General features: G+C 45.4%; 1 protein-coding gene across 1 annotated transcript in view; it reads left to right on the top strand.

Annotated features, from left to right (window-relative positions):
- The first annotated feature begins 1,179 nt into the window (after positions 1-1,179).
- The window catches only part of LRIG1 (leucine-rich repeats and immunoglobulin-like domains 1), a 145,366-nt gene continuing 126,150 nt past the window's right edge, over positions 1,180-20,395 (top strand). Inside the window, exon 1 of the mRNA XM_006893871.1 lies at positions 1,180-1,399. Within this exon, the coding sequence (XP_006893933.1) occupies positions 1,188-1,399 (212 nt within the window). The 5' untranslated portion in view covers positions 1,180-1,187. The remainder of the gene's footprint in view (positions 1,400-20,395) is intronic.

Genomic DNA, 20,395 nt, shown 5'->3' with positions numbered 1-20,395 from the left:
GGAGGGGGCGGTGCCATACCGCATGACATAGCTAAGGATGCCCCAATACAAGAGGAAATGTGGAAATTTAAAAATCCAAGCCTTGGTAGTTTTGCTTCTAAGGGACACCTGAAAAGTGGGTGCAAGTTTGTCCTAACCCCTAATTTGTTTGCAAATTGAGAAAGGGACAAAAAGCAGGGTGGTTCGCTTTTAAACTTTATACTATCGACTCAAGGGGTATAACCTTAAGACATCTTCCCAGCCTACGTACCCATACAAGTTCCCTTTAAGAGGCGGAGGTTCCCCCTCCCTCCTTCTCCTCCCAGTCCCCCGCCTTTCACACCTTGAGTGGGAAAATGGAATGGGGGCGGGGGACATAGGAGGCAGGAGGGGCGGGATTAGTGTGAGCAGCCCAATGGTTTTCGAGGCTGGCAGTCGTGAACTCCGGCAGCCAATGAACAGCACGCTAGGGCGTGGCGAGGGCCTGTTGCAAAGTATCCAACGTGGGCTGCCGGGCGGCGGTGGAGCGCGGAGTGGAGAGGGTGTGTGTACTGAGCGGCCGGGGGCGGAGCCTGGGGACAGGCCGGGGCTGGGCAGCGGGACGCTCGCAGCCAGCGGTTGATTGTTCCGGCCGCGAGGTCGGCGGTCCTGCGCTGCGCAGCGGAGTGGTTCGGACCGGGGCTGCGCGCGCGCTCTCTGCCCTCTGAGCTGAGACAGCGAGGCGCATGGGACGTGCCGAGCCGAGAGGGTCACCGCGGAGTCCGGCCACTAGCTTGAAGCTTTGCACATCGAGCCGAGAGGAGATGCCTACGGGCGCCGGGCTCAGGCTGAGAGGTTGACCGCCTGACTGCCAGCGGCGGCGGCACTTGGCGTGTTCGGGAGCCAGAGGAGCCGGCCGGGAACGCCGCAGGCGGACGAAGCGCGCCAGTCTCTCCACCCTCGCCCAGTCTGAGGAGTTCTTAACCAGCGCGGGCCGTTGGGCCCGGATGGGCCCGGAGTTTGCGGCCCCCGCAGGGCGCTGCGGAACGGCCCGCGCTCCGGGGGCCAGCTGAGCGCCGGAGCCGCCGCCGCGGGAAGAACTTGTGCCAGCGGCCATGCCGCGGCGCGGAGCCTAGTGGCGAGCGGAGCCCTTGCGGGGCCACGCGTGCCTGTGACCGCCCGGGACCTCGCAGCCCCGCGCCCGGAGCTCGCTCCGCGCTCCCAACAAGATGGCGCGGCCGGCGCGGGGAGCGCACGGAGCCCTGCGCTGCTCGCCCGGCCTCCTGCTGCTGTCGCTGCTGCTGCTTTGGCTGGAGACGGCCGTGGCCGGGACCCGTGCGCCCTGCGCCGCCGCCTGCATTTGCGCGGGGGACTCGCTGGACTGCGGAGGGCGCGGGCTGATCGCGCTGCCCGGGGACCTGCCCACCTGGACGCGGAGCTTGTGAGTGCCCTGCGCCCCGTACGCCTCCCGACAGCGGGGGCCTCCTTCCCTCGGAGGGGTGCAGGCTAAGCTCCGCGTGTGAGCTCAGTCCGTGGGGTTGGGAACAGTTTGAGTGGGTCTTGGGGGTGGGTTCGTGCATGGGGGTCTGGAGTTCAGAGTAATTCTGGGGGTCCGGAGGTGAGGGGGCTCTGGGAGCCTGGGAGGTGAGGATGAATGGGTGGTGAGAGTGCGAGTGTGTTGCGGGGGGATGATCTGGAAACTAGTAGAGAGAAATTAGAGGTGAGAGAAGAGTGTGTTTGGGGTGGGAGACCCCTAGAAGAGAGAAGAGCGAGGCAGTGTGTTGGGGATTGTGAGCTATTGTGGGTATTTTTGTTCTTGTAACCCAACTCTTCGTTGTCTGAGATCCTTGGTCTTCCAGTGGGTAATGAATGAAGGTGACTCTTGGCTCCGGCCTGCCATTTACATTATTTATTACTGCCAGTGTGTGTGTGTTTGCTGGGGGGGGGGGGTTTGACCCTGGTGGCTTGGCTCTGGAGTTCCAAGGCAGCTGTCGCCGGAGAGCAACGTGAGTTTGGGAACTCAGAGTTGGTGGGAGTTTGTCCTTTTCCGCCTGGTGGACATTTTAGGGAACTGTGTTCCAGTCGAGTAGGGTCCCGTTGAAGCCCACCCTGGACAACTTGACTTGTATAAATGGTACAAGTGACTTTTGAAGAAGTTGTGCTGCTTCCAGAGAAGGTGCTAGGCACTGGTTGATGTAAACAGTTTGCTTCTCCTGACGGAGGTTCTGTTCTGTGCTGTTCGGATCATGACCCGTTATTGTTGAGAACCGTGTAGTAGGAACCTGCTCTTAGCTGACTCTCCAGCGGGTTTTCAGAGGCAGTAAATCTCGCAAGGGAAAAGATTTACCTTCTCCTTCTGAGCAGCTGCTGGATCCGAACTGGTCGTCTTTGGTTTGGCAGCGCAGCTTCTTACCTAGAGCTCCTTATGACCGGTATGGACATTGAGGTCTTCTTAGCAAGAACTTAGAGCACTTCTTACAGAGATTAGAAAAAAACAAAACGAAGCACCTCGTTCTACTTCTGTAGACATGGTAGAATAACCCTCTTTTATTTATAAGCATCTGCTCCGCTCCTGCCAGCTAGCTATCAGTAATTAGCATCTCTGTAGTACCTTCCAGAACAAGCCTGGCTATTCAACTGAATAATTGAACACAGAAGAGACACCCAGGTAATCTCAGGCATGGCATTCTCTGTGCAACCAAGAAACAGAGCTGGTGGTACAAGTTTTATATCCGGACTTGATTTCAGAAAACATGGTCTTGGAATCTGGCTATCATGAGAAGTTTTTTCTTTCAGAGGTGAAGAACGGCCTGTGCTCTGGAAACAGTGCAGATCTTTAAGGAGGGCCATGCTACATACCAAAAGCTGAGCCTGATGCTGGCTAGTTGATTCCACCTCATGGTGACAGTGAAGCTACCAAGACTTCTTTGTGACAGCTTGTCCTTCAGTATTTGGCTGCCTGACTCCCTGAAAACCAGTGGTGGTGCTGTGGATTTTAACACACTCGGTGGCAGTAGTAAGGCCTGGGGAAGGATTTTGGCTTCACATTTGGTAGTATTGCATTTACTTGATGTCTGGGATGGTGTGATATTTCTTTTATATATTAAGTTTTAAAATAAAAGTGTGTTTCTTTAAAAAAAACTAAAATCACATAGGCAGAATTAATAGCTTAAGTACTCACTTGTTAGTGATTCCTGCTGGCATATACTGGGGTCATTCTGGAGAAGCTGTGACACCCTCCACTGGACAGATTGCTTTCTTATTTGCACTTTCCTGTGGTCACTAGATCCACATTCCCTGCCCTGCATTTTTTGGAGCAAAACATACCAGGTTTTTTTTTAAAAAAATTTAAATAATTTTTTTTTATATTGGTTTACTTACAAAGTTTACTTATGTTGTTTCACACTGGATCTTTCCCACTTCCTTTACCCACCCCTACCGGATCTTTCCTATTTCCTTTACCCTCCCCACCCCCGTAAAATTGTGCAACCCTATGATTAACAACCCCTGCCCATCCTTAGCTTTCTGCTCCCCACCCCTACCCCTTGGATCCTTATACACGTCTACAATAATGGTCTTACACAGTATTTGTCCTTATGGGATTGAGTTCACTTAGCATAATGCTCTCTAGTCCCTCCCAAGGTAGGTAGTGATTTACAAAATCATTTCTTCTGTGTGTTGCGGAGTATTCTAATGTGTGAACGCACCGTAATTTCTCAGTCCATTTGATTGTGGTTGGACATTTGAACTGTTTCCATGTTCTTTCAATGGTGAATAACATTGCAGTGAACACTGGTGTACAAGTCTTAATTTACACCTCATTTTCATTTTCTCAGGGTATATTCCAGGCATTGGAATAGAGGGGTCATACAAAGTTTCTATGTAGAGCTTTCTGAGGAAACACCAAACTACCTTCCAGTGTGGTTGTACCATTATTACAGTCTCACCAGCAATGTTTGAGTTCCTACCTCAACCACATCCTCTCTAACATATATTTCTTGCTGTCTTGTTAAACTTTGCCACTGCTGTTGGGGTAAGATGGTATTTCATTGTGGTTTTGATTTGCATCTCCCTTATTGCCAGTGATTTTGAGCATTTCTTCATGTACCTGTTGGCTGTTAGAGTATCTTCCTCTGTCAGAAGTCTTTCCATGTTTTTTTCCAGTTTGTAACTGTGTTATTAATCCTTTTCTTGTGGAGCATACTGGTTGTTTTTTACTTTCTGTTGCCTGGCAATATTGTCTCACTTGGCATAAATACTTTTAAGATCATGCATGTTTCTTTTTAAGATTATACATCCTTTTCCACACATTTGGTGGTGAAAACTGAACTGATACTTGGGACTTTTATTAGACTTGACCTTGCTGACTATGGTGTTAGCTGATTAGCTTCTAAGCACTGACTTCTGGTTGGAATGTGTTCATTAGAAAAGGGGAACCTTTAAGACCAATTTTGAACTTACTTTCTGTTAGAGAAAAATCAAATAAATCATTGGCTATCCCCCTCATTCTCAGTTTAAATCATTCGTTTTAGTCTCACTTAACATAAGGATGTTTGTATAGTTTGTATTCCTGCATATGATTGTGCAAGACTTGAGGGGAGTATGTCTCTGCCTATACACTATAATGTCATGCAGTTTCCCCATTTACACTTTTTAAATCCATTGATGGTAAAAAGAGAATTGTTGTCTTTGAGTTGTGGTGCTGGAGAAGAGTATTGAATATATTATCGACTGCTAGGAGAACAAACAGGTTTGTCCTAGAGAGGGTGAAGCCAGGCTACTCCTTGGAGGGAAGGATTCTGAAGCTGCTTCTGACATACTTTGGACATGTTACGAGGAGGGACCAGTCCTTGGAGAGGGACCTCATGCTTGGGAGGGTGGAGGGACGTGTAGGAGAGGGAGGAAGCCCCTTGATGAGATGGATTGATTCAGTGACTGCGGTAATGGGGGTAGGTGTCTCAGACAGAGACAATATGGTTGGCACAGCATAGAGCAGGGACAGCACACAACAACAACAACAACAACTAATCCGTTTTGTCTAGAAAAATGCTTTAAGCTAGTTTATAACCTCATGGACTAGTTTTATGGCAACTAGTTCAAACAGTTTCAGGCCATAGGTTTGAGATAATCAGGAACCCATGGCTTTATGGGGCTGTTTTTGCCTTTTCAAACAGTTGCACCTAAAGTAGGAGTTGCTCTTAGGCTTAGCTTAAGAAACGTCAAGTCTTGTTTTGATGCATGAATTTGTTGCAGGTTCTGGGAGCTGAGTGAGGCCTCAGTGGGGTTGTAATGGTTCGGGAAGGGAGGCCCACTGGGAGGAACGGTCTGGAGGGGAGATGACAAGGCATCCACGTGCAAGATAGGTCACAGGAGGACAGCAGATGTGGTTATGGGGTGCAGAGATACATTAGGAGGAGTTCGCTGATTGAGTCTCTCTGTGTTACATCACCTTATGTGTTTGCGCTACCAAATTGGGTGCTTAAATCTAACCTTGGCTTCTGATTACACTAGAAAATAAACACCCACTGGGGTTGCTATTGTAGTTGTGAAGCAAAGTGGGCCTTTGTCTTTCAAATTTTACAGCTGAGCTTGAAGGCCCAGGTGTTCGGGGTATTGTGAATGAAGGATTTTGAAAATACTTCCCATCCTCTTAAGGCAAATTAGATTTAAAGTGCAGATGAGCAAAATTGTTCCAAAGCCTAAGGTGAGGTTTTGGTGGTTCAGAAGCTTTGTCTGAGTTGTACCTAGAGCCTACTTTCTGCCGATTTTTGTCTGTGTCCTTGAAGAAGAGCTACCTTGTACATCTCCCAGTTTGCAGGGACCAGCAGAGGGCTGTTTGGAACCCAGGACATTTCTGTGTGGAGCACTGGCAGAGGAAATCTTGAAAGCTTTCAAACTTTTCTAGGAGCTTGAGTCTTTCCATTGCAACAAGTGCAGGAATCCGCGTCTTGCTTTCCTCTTGTTGATGGGAACCGCTATCATTGCTTTGCCACCTTCTCTGCCATATTGTGAGGTCCCTGGCAAGTAACATTAGCCCCCTAAAGAGGAAGGTACATTGCTTGTAAATTGCACTCACCTGAAATTATGACAGAAAGGCTAATTTTTGAATACTGTAATTATGAAGTGCCCAGAGGCCCACAGGGTGCAGTATAAAAGTAGACACCTCTTATGTTGGGGCTGTGCCAGGGCTCTTCTTGCCCCTCAGTGCACGGGGCCACTGCTTTAATGTGTTCATCTGGTTCCACAATTGCACTTGACCACTAGATTCCACACCTTTGGACATTTGAGTACCTTGCTCACATTCATTTCAATGACCGTCTATCTCCAAGAGCAGGAAGAGAGTCCAGGGCTGGCCCAGCTCTGAGTCTCCTGGCATTCCAGGGGGCTGGCTACTAATGAAGGCGCCTGCCCCCCAGCGTCCCTTCTGTGTGCTGAGGCTGCCGCTCCCTCCCTCCTGTGCTAATTACTCTGCCCGGTTCCTGGTGCTGCCCTCACTGTCCACATTGGGATGGCCTCTGGCTGACCTTTCTCTCCCTAAGACACCATGTTCACAAAAGAGGTGCCTCACCCTTATTCTACAGAGGTGTCTCCTTGGTGCCGAGCCTTTTCAGCATCCTCCCTGTCAGGGAGGACAGGAGTGTGAGAGAAAGCAGCAGGGTTTTGTGTGACTTACAATGCACCTGGCCCAGTTTTGTGCACCTGCAGGTCTGTTAGATGGGGAAGGTGGTTTAGAATAGCCTATGGTTATTTTAAAAGTGACGTCCACAAAGGGAACTAGAGGAGGGTTTCACTGAACTGAAAGTTGCCATAAGCAGTAAAAGATGTTGTACTAGAAACACCCTCTCCCAGTGTGTTTGCAACTTAAAGGGATTCCTCCAGCTTACCCCATAGGTTGAAGGACTTGAAGTTTCATGCGCAAGTCGAACTTTCAACTCCTTTTGAAAGAGCTTGGTGACATTTACTCACTGGGGACCTTCCCTCTCCTGGGTAATTGCAATTTGAAACGCTTGGGGGTCTTTTAAAAGCCACAGGACTCTGGGCTGTGTTAATATTCAGAGCTGTTTACACAATGGATGCAGTTTCAAAGGCTGAAGGCATTGTATTGAGACTGGAGGGGGTGCGGTGGAGGAGAAATTCTCAGGCAGAGGAGGGGAAATATTTGAAAATCTCGAGCGTTCCCTGGCCTGTGGAAAGTTTAGGGACCATCTATGGCTTTACATAGCCTCTGCACTCCACATTCCTTATCTCTCCTTAAGCTGCTGTTTTAAGTTAAAATATAAGAACGAAGACCTAACCGCCAAAGAAACAGGAGCCTTGAAGACTGGAGTTAAAATATTCACAGTAGTGTACGCTCTGGAACTTGCATGTGCCCAAAAAATTTTATGCACTGTGGGATTGCAAGTCGCAGATCAATTCATTGACCACTTACTGGACTGGGATAGAGAATTTTTCGGCTGACAAATTTGATACATGACCATTGTCATTAAAAAAAAAAAGAATTAAAGTGATTAAAGATTGTAGGGGGGAAATGTTTTTAGATCATCTAATTGTTCTTGTTGTTATGTGCCCTTGCATTGAACACGACTGAGCGACCCTGTGAACAGTATCTCTGAACCCTGCCCTGTCTTGAGCCAATCTCCATGCCTGACACATCTGCCCCCATTACCACAGTCGCAGTGTCTCAGCCAGGGTCTTCCTTTCCTGTTCTGACCCTCCACCTTTCCAAGCATGATGTCCTTTCCGAGCACTGGTTCTTCCCAAGTATGTGAGATGGATCATCTAATTGGAACCGTCAAATTTATATCTAGGTTTTTATTGTGGAGATAAGCATTTGAGTTTTTCTTATCAACAGGCTTTAGCTTTATGTGGTTTTTATCTATTGGTATTTTATATAATTCTTTGTATGTGGTCTTTATCCGAGTACCTATGTTTTTTTATGATCTACATCTTTTCCAACATGATAAATCCACCCTCAAAGGCTATCTGTTTTTAAAAGTAATGTTCCTTTCCCCTGCATTTCGCATCTTCCATTGCTTGTCTTCAGCCCCAGTTTTTATAGGTTCGGAGAGAAGGGGATATGCTGCCCAACTGTGTCTTGTTTCCATTTATGTTACTGAGTGGGCCAAGGAGTAGATGAGGGTGAAGCTCTCTGCTACTCACCAGAAAGGTTGGTGGTTTGAATCCACTGACAGGTTGAATATATGCTTCTAGCGGTCACCACCTTGAGCATCCCATGTTACATCAACTAGGATCATCCTCCTCTGTCCACACAAGGTGACCAGTGAGTTGGAATCAACCATTCCAACAATTGAGATGCATTAATGCCCCCACCCTGGGTGACCACCCTTTGCCCACACTCTGCACTAGGGCACAGTAATAAAGATTTATTTCTAATTTCCATTCTTGTCTCTAGCTGTGTATTTTGGGGTCATTGTCTCTTCTTCATTCCTGAATAAAAACTCAGATTCACTGCTCTCTAATAGGAACTGGATTACAGCTGACCCTGCCCATCTGTCTCCCCTGGTGCAGCTGGTGGATTCGGACTGCCTTTGGGTTGCTGTGCGACTCCTTACCACCAGTGCTGCCTCCTTAACTAGGCCACCTATTTGAAAGTTTGTTTTACATCTTTTCACTTCTACAAAACACCTATTTTCACTGATTGACAGAAATCTGAAGAGGATTCTTGTTTTTATGGCAAAAGGCAAGATGTGAAATGTGATCAGCTTTTGTCTTACAATGAATGAGCTGTGAAAAGAGGCAGCCTGCACCTCAGGCATCGGGGGTGGCACAGCTACACCCAGCATCTCAGCATCAGACTATACCATAGCATCAGACTGTGTCTGAACACTAGATGTTCATGTATTTTAGGATGTCTGGATTGTTTGTTATGATTGCATATGTTACTTTTTTGGGGGGTCCAGGAAAGCTCAGCAAGTTTTCCATGTAAACTAATGGTAGTTGCTTCTTTATGCGATGTTGGCTTACATGTGTAATGGAATACTTTCCGAGAACATGGCAATCCTGTATTCTGTCCTGTAACTGTTCTGAGGACATTTAGAGCACACATACATATGTACCAGTTTCTTGATGTAAGTTGATCATCATAATGTTTCCAAGTACAATGTGAAGGTTAAGTCCTCAGTGGCTCATGTTTTGTCTTATCTCTTATGCTCTCTCTTCAGAGGCAGATATTCAGATGATAAGGCCCCAGTGGAGTAAGGTGTTGTGTGTATGGGACTGTTTACCAAAAGGTGTATGTTTCAAATCCATTATCCATCCATCCTTTGGGAAAAAAGATGAGTTAGTTTCCATAGTGGAGTACCTTCCAATCGACTGGAAAAGGTTTCCTCTCCGATATGAAGGTCTCTTTGGGATGAGAAGGGGACCGGGCTCACGATCCAGGCAGCCTCCTCTTAAAAGGTTTTTCATGATGAGTGTAAAGTGAAACAAGTGAAACTTCCTGTGAACTTGAGCCTCTCAGGACTACCAGGTCTACTGTGAGCAGTTACTGCAAATTAGACAATTAGCAGAAATTTTTGAGGTGGTTTATAAATGTATTACAGTTGTACAAATAAATCCTGTTTAGGATTATTCTTTTGGGAGGGGCCATCTCAAAAGGAGGTAGGGAAGTGAGAGGTTCTTAAACTAATAATTTTATCCTCTTATTTCCCAGGGTTTCATTGAAACTGAGCCCTGCCCAGATGCAGTAGCTTCTCTCAGTCAATAGCTTGCAAGAATGCAGGTGCGCTTTTGCAAATAGGGGTTAGGTTACAGACTTCAGGGTCAGCCAAATCCTGCACTGTACCCACTTCTCTTTTCCAACACTTGAGGAGGTGATGATTGTGTGGAGAGAACAGGGGGGACCATCATGTTGTGAGGTTGGTTGGGTCTGTTTACAATCAGACAGTAATTTTGTACAGGATGTTGCCGCGAGAGCAGGGGTGCTGGGGAATGTGGCAAGGATGTGACCTGAAAGCCATTTACTGCCTTTGCACCTGTGCCTGAGTCCCTTCCCCATGAAAGGCCTTGATTCACAGCCTTGCCCACATGAACGGCTGCGATTGTTTGCGTCTTTATTACTATTTAATCCAGCATAACCGGTAAGGTCCATTGTATGAACAATCCGTTTATCTCTGCAACTCCTAATACATTTTGGTTTCCTTATGAACCAGGATGCAGGTTCCAATCACCACATATTCCGTTTGTTTTGGCAAAAGGTGACTTTCAGAAGATTTAAGGTGGCCTGTCTCTTTTTAAGTATTTTGCATTGATTTCTTAAGGTAAACTTTTGTGGATCATAGTTCACTAATCTTTTACCATCCACAGGTATATTTTTTTTCTCTGAAAGTCTCAATTTAAAAACATGAATGAAATAAGACTCTACCCCACAAGTAGAAGTAAGTGACTTTAAGAAACAAGATACACATGATGAGATGGATTTTTGGTTTTGCCTTTTTGCTGAAAACAGAAACCACCAAAACTTCTTAACTATACAGTTTCCAAGATACTTTTGTGCAGTATTTAGCTATTTCCTGTGCCTTGCTCTTTCCAACAGTTTGTGATTTGTCGCACACACAATTTCCTGCTTATCTTGGTCAACATACGTTGCATGGATAAATTATTTCTCAGTGGGTTACTTACTTGATTGCCTGTTAAATGAGAGGGGGAGCTCTGGTGGTTTAGTGGTAGGGAATTGTACTGCCATGACAAAGGTATGCAGTTCAAGTCGACCAACTACTCCATGGGAGGAAAGATGGTAGGGTAGTCTCTTCCTGTGCGATTTTTTTTTAATTGCCTTTGAAAATCCTGGAGGTTCTGTGGGTCAGTTCTGACTTGATGGTACATAACAAAAACATGAAAGTGTTGATATCACATTTGCTAGCCCTGGTCGTTGACACCGTGTCTTCTGCATGGATAGTGATGGCTGCCACCTGATTGAGGAAGAGGAAGTTACAGGCATCCCTTTTTTCTTATAAGTCAAAGATAAAGAACTGGGTTTTCTCCCCAAATTGGAATTAATAGGACATTTGATTGGCAGTCAGCTACCCTGTACCCATCAGCAGCTTCACCAGTCATCAGATCACGTCCACTCCTGAGGATTTGATTTGTCCTGTATGTGTCTCCCCTTCTTTAAATTTTTTTTTTTAAAGCAGATGTAAGTCGTACCACTTTTTTTTCTGGGTGGTTTTCCAAAATGTGATTTGTGGGAAGTAGAAAGCCTTAGAAACCTTATGGCCAGTTTTGCTCTGTCCTTTGGGGAGGAATAGACAGAGTACCATCTGGTTTTCTGGTTTTACATTTACAGAATGCTTATTGAGCATCTCATGTATGAACCCTAAATGTTCTCAGAAGCTGTTAAGGGTTTGTCGTTTGTGTTTTTCATTTTGAGGAGGAGGGCAAGTAGAAAAAAAATGGGAAGGTATTTAGTTCTTTGTCCTAGAGAACTAGGCCTTTGCCAGAACCATGTATCTCTGTTTCACTTTTCTCCTCTTTGAGGTTCTTTTTGGAAGCATGAGTGACATTCACTTCCTAAACAATATGCCTCTGAAAACTCTATGAACTTTGAGAAACAACAATAGTTGTAGAAAGGCTTCTGATACTTTGTTCATAAAGTCGTGCTCGACTCCACGGAAATCAATAACTACCACGTTATTAGTTGTTGATTAAAATCTGTTAGTGAACCATTGTAATTAGGAATGGATCGTTGAAAAAGTGATTATTTCAAATGCTGTCCTTTAATATGAGGATAATTAGCTATGGGTCGTAGCTGAGAGTCCGTGTTAACTGCTGTTTCCTTGGCCAGCATGACCTCCAGCTGTGGCTACTTGAGGCCGTTTTAAACAGCCTTAGAGAAACCCTGTAAGAATATTCCCAGAAAGCAAAGAATTAGTTAGGTTCCTGCAACCCTCTGTGTTTGACCTAGGCCTCACACAAATTTGAAAGTGCTCTTCTCCAGGGAGCTGGTGCTGATGGACTGTTTTGTTTTGCAGACTCCGTTGTTGACTTTCTCTCCAGCCTGTGACTTTGTCAGTTAGGAGGCCCCTTTTCCCAAGGAATGAATGCTGGCCATAGCTGCATTAGGGAACCCAGAGAGTTGCCTAGCCCTGCAAGCCTCATTCACATTTTTATAGTTTATGGAACGATTTCCATATTCTGTTTCTGGAAATCTAATTCCATATAGATTACAGAGTGTTCAGTGGTTTTTAAAGGCTACGTAACAAGGTCAGGGTAAAGTATTGTTCTGTACCGTTGAGCTGGAACTAATTCATAGAAAACCTCTGGCAGATTTTCAGAGGCTGAAAACAGCATGAGGGAGCAGACTGCCCATCTTTTCTCTCTTTGAGCAGCTGGTGGATTTGAACTGCTTGCCTTTGGATTGGCAGTACAAGTTTTTACTACTAGGCTACTAGAGTTCCCCCGTGGAGTTGCTAACTTAATGAAATGAATAATTAGATATTCATGTTTAGAAAATACAAAGTGTGTTCCTGAGTATTTAAGAAAAAACAAAACAAAACCATGAGGGGAAGACTTACTATTGAGAAATTTTTATTAAGAATGTAATTTCTAAAAAAAAGAAAAAAAAAGAATGTAATTTTATTTTTATTTTTGCAGATGGGGGTACTTTTCTTTCACCTGCTTTCTGCACCATGCTTTTATTTTTGTGCTTCATTTTAATTTTAAATGGCTTTTTTGAGGGTATTTGTAATTTCCTCTGTCCACCTGGAGTGGGGTCAGTTTCTGGCACACAAACGTCCAGTGTTTGCAAAATTTATAAACAGGCAGAAGAGCTGGTTGCTTCCAGGAAGTTGGTTGTTGATGCAACAGAGTGATGGATGCTGACGCCGCAGCTCCATTGGGATGGGGTTCCCTCAGTCTTTGGAGGAGAGGTGATCGCGAAAGCAAACCGAAATGTTTTGTGGCTGTTACGGCGTGCCTCGTCCCAGATTCCTCTGGATGTTTTCTCAGATTCAGCGTCTGGGTAGGACTTTTGGCTGAAGGGAGGGCTTGGCCTCCTTGAGGTCTGTGCGTTTGCCCAAGAGAACAATCTGGAACTCTTCTGTGGAGATTTTTGATTCTTTCACAAGTTCATTTGAAGGAATACTTAGAAATGATTAAATTGTGTTCTTTTCTGAACCGCCCTAAAATAAAGACTGGCTGACCTCAAATACTGTTTACTTGAGGGTCTGGGGAGCTTTATAGAAATGTTGGAGTTTGGTTCATCCTTCTAGGCAGAAAGGATCCTAAGCTCTGTGTTCATAAATTTTCTAAGAGGGGTTCTCTTGACCAGAGAGTGATTACAAACTACCTGGATGGAACATTTTTCTTAAAGCTGGAAGGAACCCTGGTGGTGCAGAGGGTTGGAGATGGGTCATCTGACTGAAAGATCCATGGCTTAATCCTGTTGTTGGGGGTAGAAAGATGAGGCATTGTGTCTCATAAAGACCCAGTGTGGCAGGTCTCTGTACTTCAAGGATGCTGTGAGGGAGAAGGGGCTTCATGGCACTGTGTGTGAAGGTGGGCAGTGCTTGAAGGGGAGCCAGTCTGTGCTGGCCTTTAGGAAACTTTGCTCTGTGCTCTGTCACTGATTGGTGCCATGAGCCTGTGCTGGTCCCTGCATTTTCTGTCTGTAAAGGGGTGTACGGCTTCTAAGACTCTGAAGAGAGGGAGTCAGCTTTATGGGCAGAGTTAGTAAACTTACCTGCTGTTACTGGCCCTAAAGTTAGTCCCCGAATCAGGGGCAGGTCCGAGGACCCCTGAGCTCACGGTTTTCGGTGGGAGACTTCTTAGAGAATAGCTGGCCTTTTCCTGGCGCATCTCAGGCCGGAAGGTCATGGAAACTCTTTTACCACAAGAAGCACGTGCACAAGCTATGATACTAGGATACTTATTTAAAGGCAGACTTTTCATGTTTGATGCTTGTGAGTGAACTCAGAGCGATATCCTGAACAGCAGCAAGGTAAAATGGAGTGTGTAGGCTCTCAGTGAGGGAACCTCTTGTAGATCTCTAGGCATTACTGAGAGGAAGTGAACTGTTCATCTTCAATGGTTACTTTTCCCTGTCTCAGAACTTCGGAAGCTGGTCTGCTCCGGTCTCTGAGTTGACTTTTGAAGTGCTTAGTTCAAAAGTCAAATTGAAGACTTTATCCACAAAGGGCTACTTTGCCTGCTTTTCAGAGGGCCCTTCCTACCCTCTCAAAGTGTTGTAGTGGGTGAAGTTGTAGGTGATAAACTGCTTCAGTGACCAGATGGGCCTTCTGGAACAGTCAGTGGTGAGTCACGCCCATGGGAAGGAGTGCTCTTACAATTGACCATGTCAACGGTGGTTAGAGACGCTCTCAGCATTTTTATTATATGCTTCAGGGTACAAAGTCAGCAGCCTGGTTTTGTATAGTATAGCTCAGTGATTTCTTGAAGTCTCTCACTACTTTTTTTTTTTTTTTTTTGGTGAGATTTAGACAAAATCTTTTCATCTAACAAGGTCCTTGGGTTGTTTAAAAGATAAAGCTCTTGATCCCTCTGTTCAGATCCACCCAGAGGTGCTTCAAAAGGAAGGCCTGGTAGTCTCCTTTTGAAAAAATCAGAGCCATCTAACACAGGTACAGTGGTTGTATTCTGCACACAGTGGCCGCTGTGAGGCAGAATCGACCGACAGCAGCTGCTTTGGGTTGGTTTTATTAATTTACCATTTGGTTTCCTTTCAGTCAGTCTTGAAACTCTTGGTCTGTATTATTGTGTACTCATTAAAAGATTATTTTGTTTACGGTTGAAGCCCTTTTTCAACTTTATTATCTGTGTTTGGTACTCTCTTTCTCCCTTCCAGGATTTACTGGACCCCTTAGTAGGATGCGGGCATTTTTCCTTAACCCCACCCATTTTTATCATGTGAATGTTGTTCAGAAGATAGAACTTTTGGATTTTTACTATTTTTCCCCCTTTAGAAGAAATTCTTGGAATTTGCAGCATTATTTGGGGATACAGTTAAAATGCATTGACATTAGAGGAATGATTAGTGGTTTGGACCGTCTTGACAAAGTTTAACAGGAACTAAGGGTTATTTTAAGACTGAAAACAGTCTCTACTTTTAAGGGCCCAAGGCAGTCTCCTCTCACTCGCTCGGTTTATAGCCTTTAAAAAACCTGCTAGAGGATCATTCTGCCTAGGGGCAGTAAGATTTTGAATGAGTTTAGAACTAAAATAAAGAAACCTGACTCCCCCTCCCTCCTCACGTTCTGTCTTTAAGACCCAAAGATGACCTTCATTCACTCTTTGTGCTTTCTGAAGTCAGATTTGGTTCTTATTCAGCAATCTCTTAGGACAGAAGACTACTCATTATCTTTCTCAGGCTGAAACTCTTCATGGGTGCGTCTCTCTTCTGTGGGTTGATGAATGGGTGTGAACCACTAACCTTTCCGTTACCAGTTAAGTTCCTAACCCATTACATCCTTTCTACACATCGAGGAGCCTCAGTGTCATGCAGGGGCTTAACTCAGTGCTTGTGAATATATTCTTTTTATCTAGGGAGAATTTATCCAGTTCAGTCTCTTTTCACACATCCTTGTCTTTTTTCCTCCACTTGGACTTGCAGGGACTTAGAAGAGCAGAGACTGTTCAGTATCATGTATGTAGGAATCCCGTGGTATTTAGTTAATTACACTGTGGTCTTATTCTTTAACTCTGTGCTTATTTATGGCTTCTGAGGTGTAGTGATTATTCATTGCCTTGTGTGAGAACTTAACGTGTTTCTGGAATTCAGAAGTAAGGCACATTTTCTTTGTGCTGAGGAGTTGATGGGTTAAACCTGAGCTCTGTTGACTTGTCAGGAGGAATAACTTCAGGGACTTTGTTCAACAGCTGAAGCTCCCTGTGGTAGAGACTTTCAAGCGAGACATCCTAGCTTATGGCTGGTCTGATTTTACATGTCAAAGAGAATTTTGGACAGAATATTTGACCTAAACCCAGAATTATGTATTGTCCCCCCATCTCTTCCCCTTCCTCCTTGTTTTCTGCCTGAAAACCACTTCAAAGAATCAGATGTGTTGGTGCCAGACACCATGCAGTTATTGTTAAAGGAATTTGGAAATATAATTGAAAACAAACTGTTGAGCAAAGCAGATCTAGGCAAGTTCTTCCTTTGAGGGTGAAGGGAATTCCAAGTTTTTCCTCTATTTGGCGCTGATGTCTCAGAACACTTGTTCTGCGAGATGAATCATCTGTGAATTCTACATCTGGGAGTTATATATTGGGAAATGGCATTCTTTTTAAATGCAGAAGAAACACAAAAGCTTAAAGTTACAGTGCAGTTGGAAAATTCTAGTCAGAGTTAAAAAGATTGAGGTAAAATTGGCGGGATAAAGTGGTCATAGGAGTGTGATACCATACCCGTATATGGAAAGTTGTAGGACAACCTTATTTATTTATTGAGACCCCTTCCTCTTTAATTTGAGACACGTGGCATTAAAAAACAAAATCATAAACTTTAATTGGAGAGAATCATGTAACTTGAGAGTATGAATGTATTCGTGCATTTGTCTTGAGTACTTTAAGTACGTTCAGGCAGTGTTTACCAATGAAAAGACCAAAGCAGTGCAGTTCAGGGATAGAGAAGGAAGTGAATGCTGTACTCTCATCCTCTCTGAAACACACCCCCCCCCCCATCCACATACATGGTTACTTGGGGAGTGGGCAGTGGGGATGAATGAACCATGTTCATCTAGGGCACTGTAGGAAGAATGGAGATTTCTGGAGCCTGGGTGACCTTGGGCGATTTTCTGAGTCTTTCCTCTTATGTAAACAGTGGCTAATCAGTGCTCACCTCCATAAGGTTAAGAGGACAGAAATGAACTAATTTCCACTTTGAAGAGCATGGGCTAGCACATAGCAGAAGCAAGAAAGATGAACTGGTATCTATTATTACTATAATAATATAGTAATAGATGTGTTGCACATAAGAGGCATGTGGTCAGGAGAGGCTAGTCCTTGGAAAAGAGTATCATGCAGGGGAAGGTGGCAAGGAAGACCCTCAACAAGACATTTAGATACAGTGACAGTAACAGTGGATGCAAACACATGAGATGGTGAGGATGGTGCAGAATGGGTGTCAACTTGATGGTGTCTTGACAGCTACGATGAGGAGCTCTGGTGGTAAGAAGCCGTGCTGCAATCCCAGGGCACTCGGTTCCAGTCCACCAGCTGCTCCTCTGGAGAAGGATGGTCAGTCTCCTCTTGTGTGCTTTATTGTCTCTGAAAACCTACGGAGGGTCAGCTATGAGTCAGTTCCAACTCAGCAGCGAACAACAACTATATTATGAGGGCAATAAGGAGCCCTCATAGGGCATGTAAGTGCTTCCTGCTAAGCGTGGTCTGGACCAGCTGCTCCAAGGGAGAACGATGTGGCAGGCAGGACGCATACAGCTCCCATCATGGAACCATCAGAAGCGGTTCTCTGTCTCCCTCCCAGGGTCACTGTCAGTTGGCATCAACTTGATGGCCCACAAAAACTATGTAGCAATAACTGCAAATTGGCTTTTTATAGTAGAGTGCAAGTGTGTTAACAAATTCATCATCATAGTCTTCTAGAATTTTTTGCTTCTATTCTATATTGAAGGCATAGAGATAGTAATTGGTGGAGTTGTAATTCATGGCTACATTTAGGAATATTCAAGAATACTGCTGCCTTCTGACGTCTTCCCTGAGTTGGTCCTGCTTCACTCCTGAGGCTGTGCATTTCTTGAGGCCAGTAAGAGGCCCTTCATATCTTGGTGGTGTGTAGCACCTAGTACTGGCCATAGGTGACTTGGCCGTGATCTTGAAAACCTTGCTTCTTGCTTGGCAGGCTGTATGGTAGAGCCCGTTTTGGGTTTGCCTCTGGTGCAGGGGTGGTAGCACGGGCACATGTCGCACCATCTGCTGTTTATTGTTTCTGTTCGGTTGTGGTTAGTGTGCATGTTCCATGTTTCTTTGGTTTCTGGAGCAACTGCGGATATTGTATGCTCAGGGATCAAAAAAAGTAAACTATTTATAAACAGTAAAGTATTCTTGGGTTTTGGAAAGTGTTTTTCTCAAATGCCTGTATATTTGGTGGCTTTATTATAATCTCATTGATGTATCATTAGACGATTTGCAGACAGAGGCACATTGAAAAGATGTGGAGTCATCGGCCTGCCTGATGTAACCAGCTCACAAAAGGCCCGGGTGATAAGGCCCTGGTGTTAACTCTGACCTGAGTGGTGTATTTTTAACTCAGAACATATAAACAGCTTAGCCTGCTGGTGGGGTTTATACTGTCTCTGAAATCCTTGGCATGCCTTGGTTTGTGCAGTGCTGTGAGAGATATGTGGTGCTGGCCCTGGGTGATTGCTGTTACACCTCCCCCCAGGGGTCAGCTGTACCCCTCAGCCTCATGTAAAGACATGCACAGGACTGCAGCAGAGATGGAAGGAAAAAAGATGGAATTTATCTGTGATTTTGAATGAGAATTTTTAATATTTCTCCTCTACTTTTTCTTTGTGGTATCTAGATTTGAGTGGAGGTAGTAGGGAGGAGTAGAGACTGCTTTTCACCATCTGTTTGTTTTGCAGTGGTATCTTGCATGTTAGTGACGCTGGAAGCTTCTCAGCTGGTACTAATGGCCACGTGTCAGCACAGCTTCCAGAGTAAGAGGAAGAAGAAAGGCCTGGCAACCTTCCTCTGAAATTCAGCAAATGACAGCCTTGTGGGTCACAACTTCCTGGGTCACCACAGAACATTGTCTCCCTCCCCTGCTTTGGACATGTCATCAGCAGGGGTCAGTTGGAGGAGGGCGTCGTGTTTGGTGAAATGGAGGGTCAGTGAGGACAAAGGCCTGGCACAGTAGCTCAGGGATGGACTTGAACATGCTGGTGACGGTGAGGAAGAGGCAGGTTTGGGCATCATTCCTTCTGTTGCTTGGAGGGTTTCCCCACATCAGAGTTGGCTTTCACAGCAGCTAGCCCCTTTTAGTTCACGTCTGTTTTGCCCTGAAGGGTCTTTGTGAGTTACAAACTGAACATACCTCTTTTGCTTAACTTCTTTCTGATTGTCCACTGGACACTCTACAGCTTCTTTGTACACGTCCTTCCTGTCTGGCTTCATCTACCCCAGCTATTACTTGGACTTTATTCTAGACACTTAAAACACTTCTGTGCCACACAACCCTTATGTGCTGTTCCCGCCTTGAGAAATAGTCTTCCCTGTTTAGCCTTGGAAACCGTCTTCCATCTCAAGTGTCTCTTCCCTGGAAACTTCTCCAGACTTTCCCTTTCGGGATAGATTCCCCTCTTGAGGGCTCTGTCGTATCTAACTCAGAAGTTGACTGTCACTCTTTGGTTATTCTACCTTCTCGTTTGTAAGCTCCTTGAAAGCAGGGATTGAGTTCGTTTCTAGTCTGTCATTGTATTTCCAGACTCCAGCACAAAGTCCAAGATATGTTAAATGTTCATTGCTGACGTTGATGTGGCTGAAGTGTGAGTGCCAACTAGTCAGTCCTTTGCAGACAAGCAGGACAGTTTAGGCCCCAAGTTCGGGTAATAATTCATTCTGTTGTGTGTAGATTTGGGTTGAGTTGGAACGGATTGAATGCTGCTAACGACAAGAACCAGGGTCAGGCCTCGCCCCTGTGCACATTTTGCATGCATGTGAACTTGCTCTCTGTACACACACCTGTTGCTCTTGAGTGGTTTCTGACTCTTGCTCACCCCATTTGCGTGTTCCATTCTTTCAGTGGTTGATTTTTTAGTACATTGATTACTAGGTCTTTCTTCCAAGTGCCTCTGGAGAGAGCTCTGGTGGTAAAGAGCTGCACAGTAATCCCTAAAGCACACGGTTCAAATCCACCATCTGCTCTGTGGGCAAAAGATGGCTAAGTGCCTCTGGGTCGGCTGGCTCACGGTTCCAGCCTTTGGGTTAAAAGCCAGCAGTTTGCACTCTTTCAGGGACTCTTTCCCAAATAAACCTTGTCCAGTTATTTTTCTACACCCCCCACCAAAGTTCTAGTGTAGAAAAACTTGGAAGAATGTAAAGAAAGAGTTAACAAAGGGAGGGGTGACAGGAGGAGGCAGGTTAGCAGTGACTGGCCTCTGACTGCAGAGGAAGGTGATTTTTGAGTCCCCTGTTGTTCGGTGTCCTCAAGTTGACTGTGACATGTAGTGATGCAACAGATAGAACCTTGCCCTATCCCGTGTGATCCTCACAGTGACCGCCATGCTTGAGCCAACTGTTAGTTACTGTGTCAGTCCTCTTGCTGAAGGTCATCTGAGACTCTCCTGACAGCATCCTTGAAGTAGACGAGATGAAGCTTCACTGTCCTTGCCTCTCAGGAGCATCCTGGTTATACTTGCCCCAGGACGGCTGTATTTGTTCCTTTGGCAGTCCAGGGGATAGTATTCTTCGCCAGGACTGCAGCGTGGGCCTCCCTTCTTCA

This window comes from Elephantulus edwardii, unplaced genomic scaffold (genome assembly GCF_000299155.1).
Source record: "Elephantulus edwardii isolate Elephantulus edwardi_28Jun2011 unplaced genomic scaffold, EleEdw1.0 scaffold00132, whole genome shotgun sequence".
In the NCBI taxonomy this organism is placed as follows: domain Eukaryota; kingdom Metazoa; phylum Chordata; class Mammalia; order Macroscelidea; family Macroscelididae; genus Elephantulus; species Elephantulus edwardii.
The sequence above is the reverse complement of the archived record's forward strand: the minus strand, read 5'-3'. Positions and strand labels throughout refer to the sequence as shown.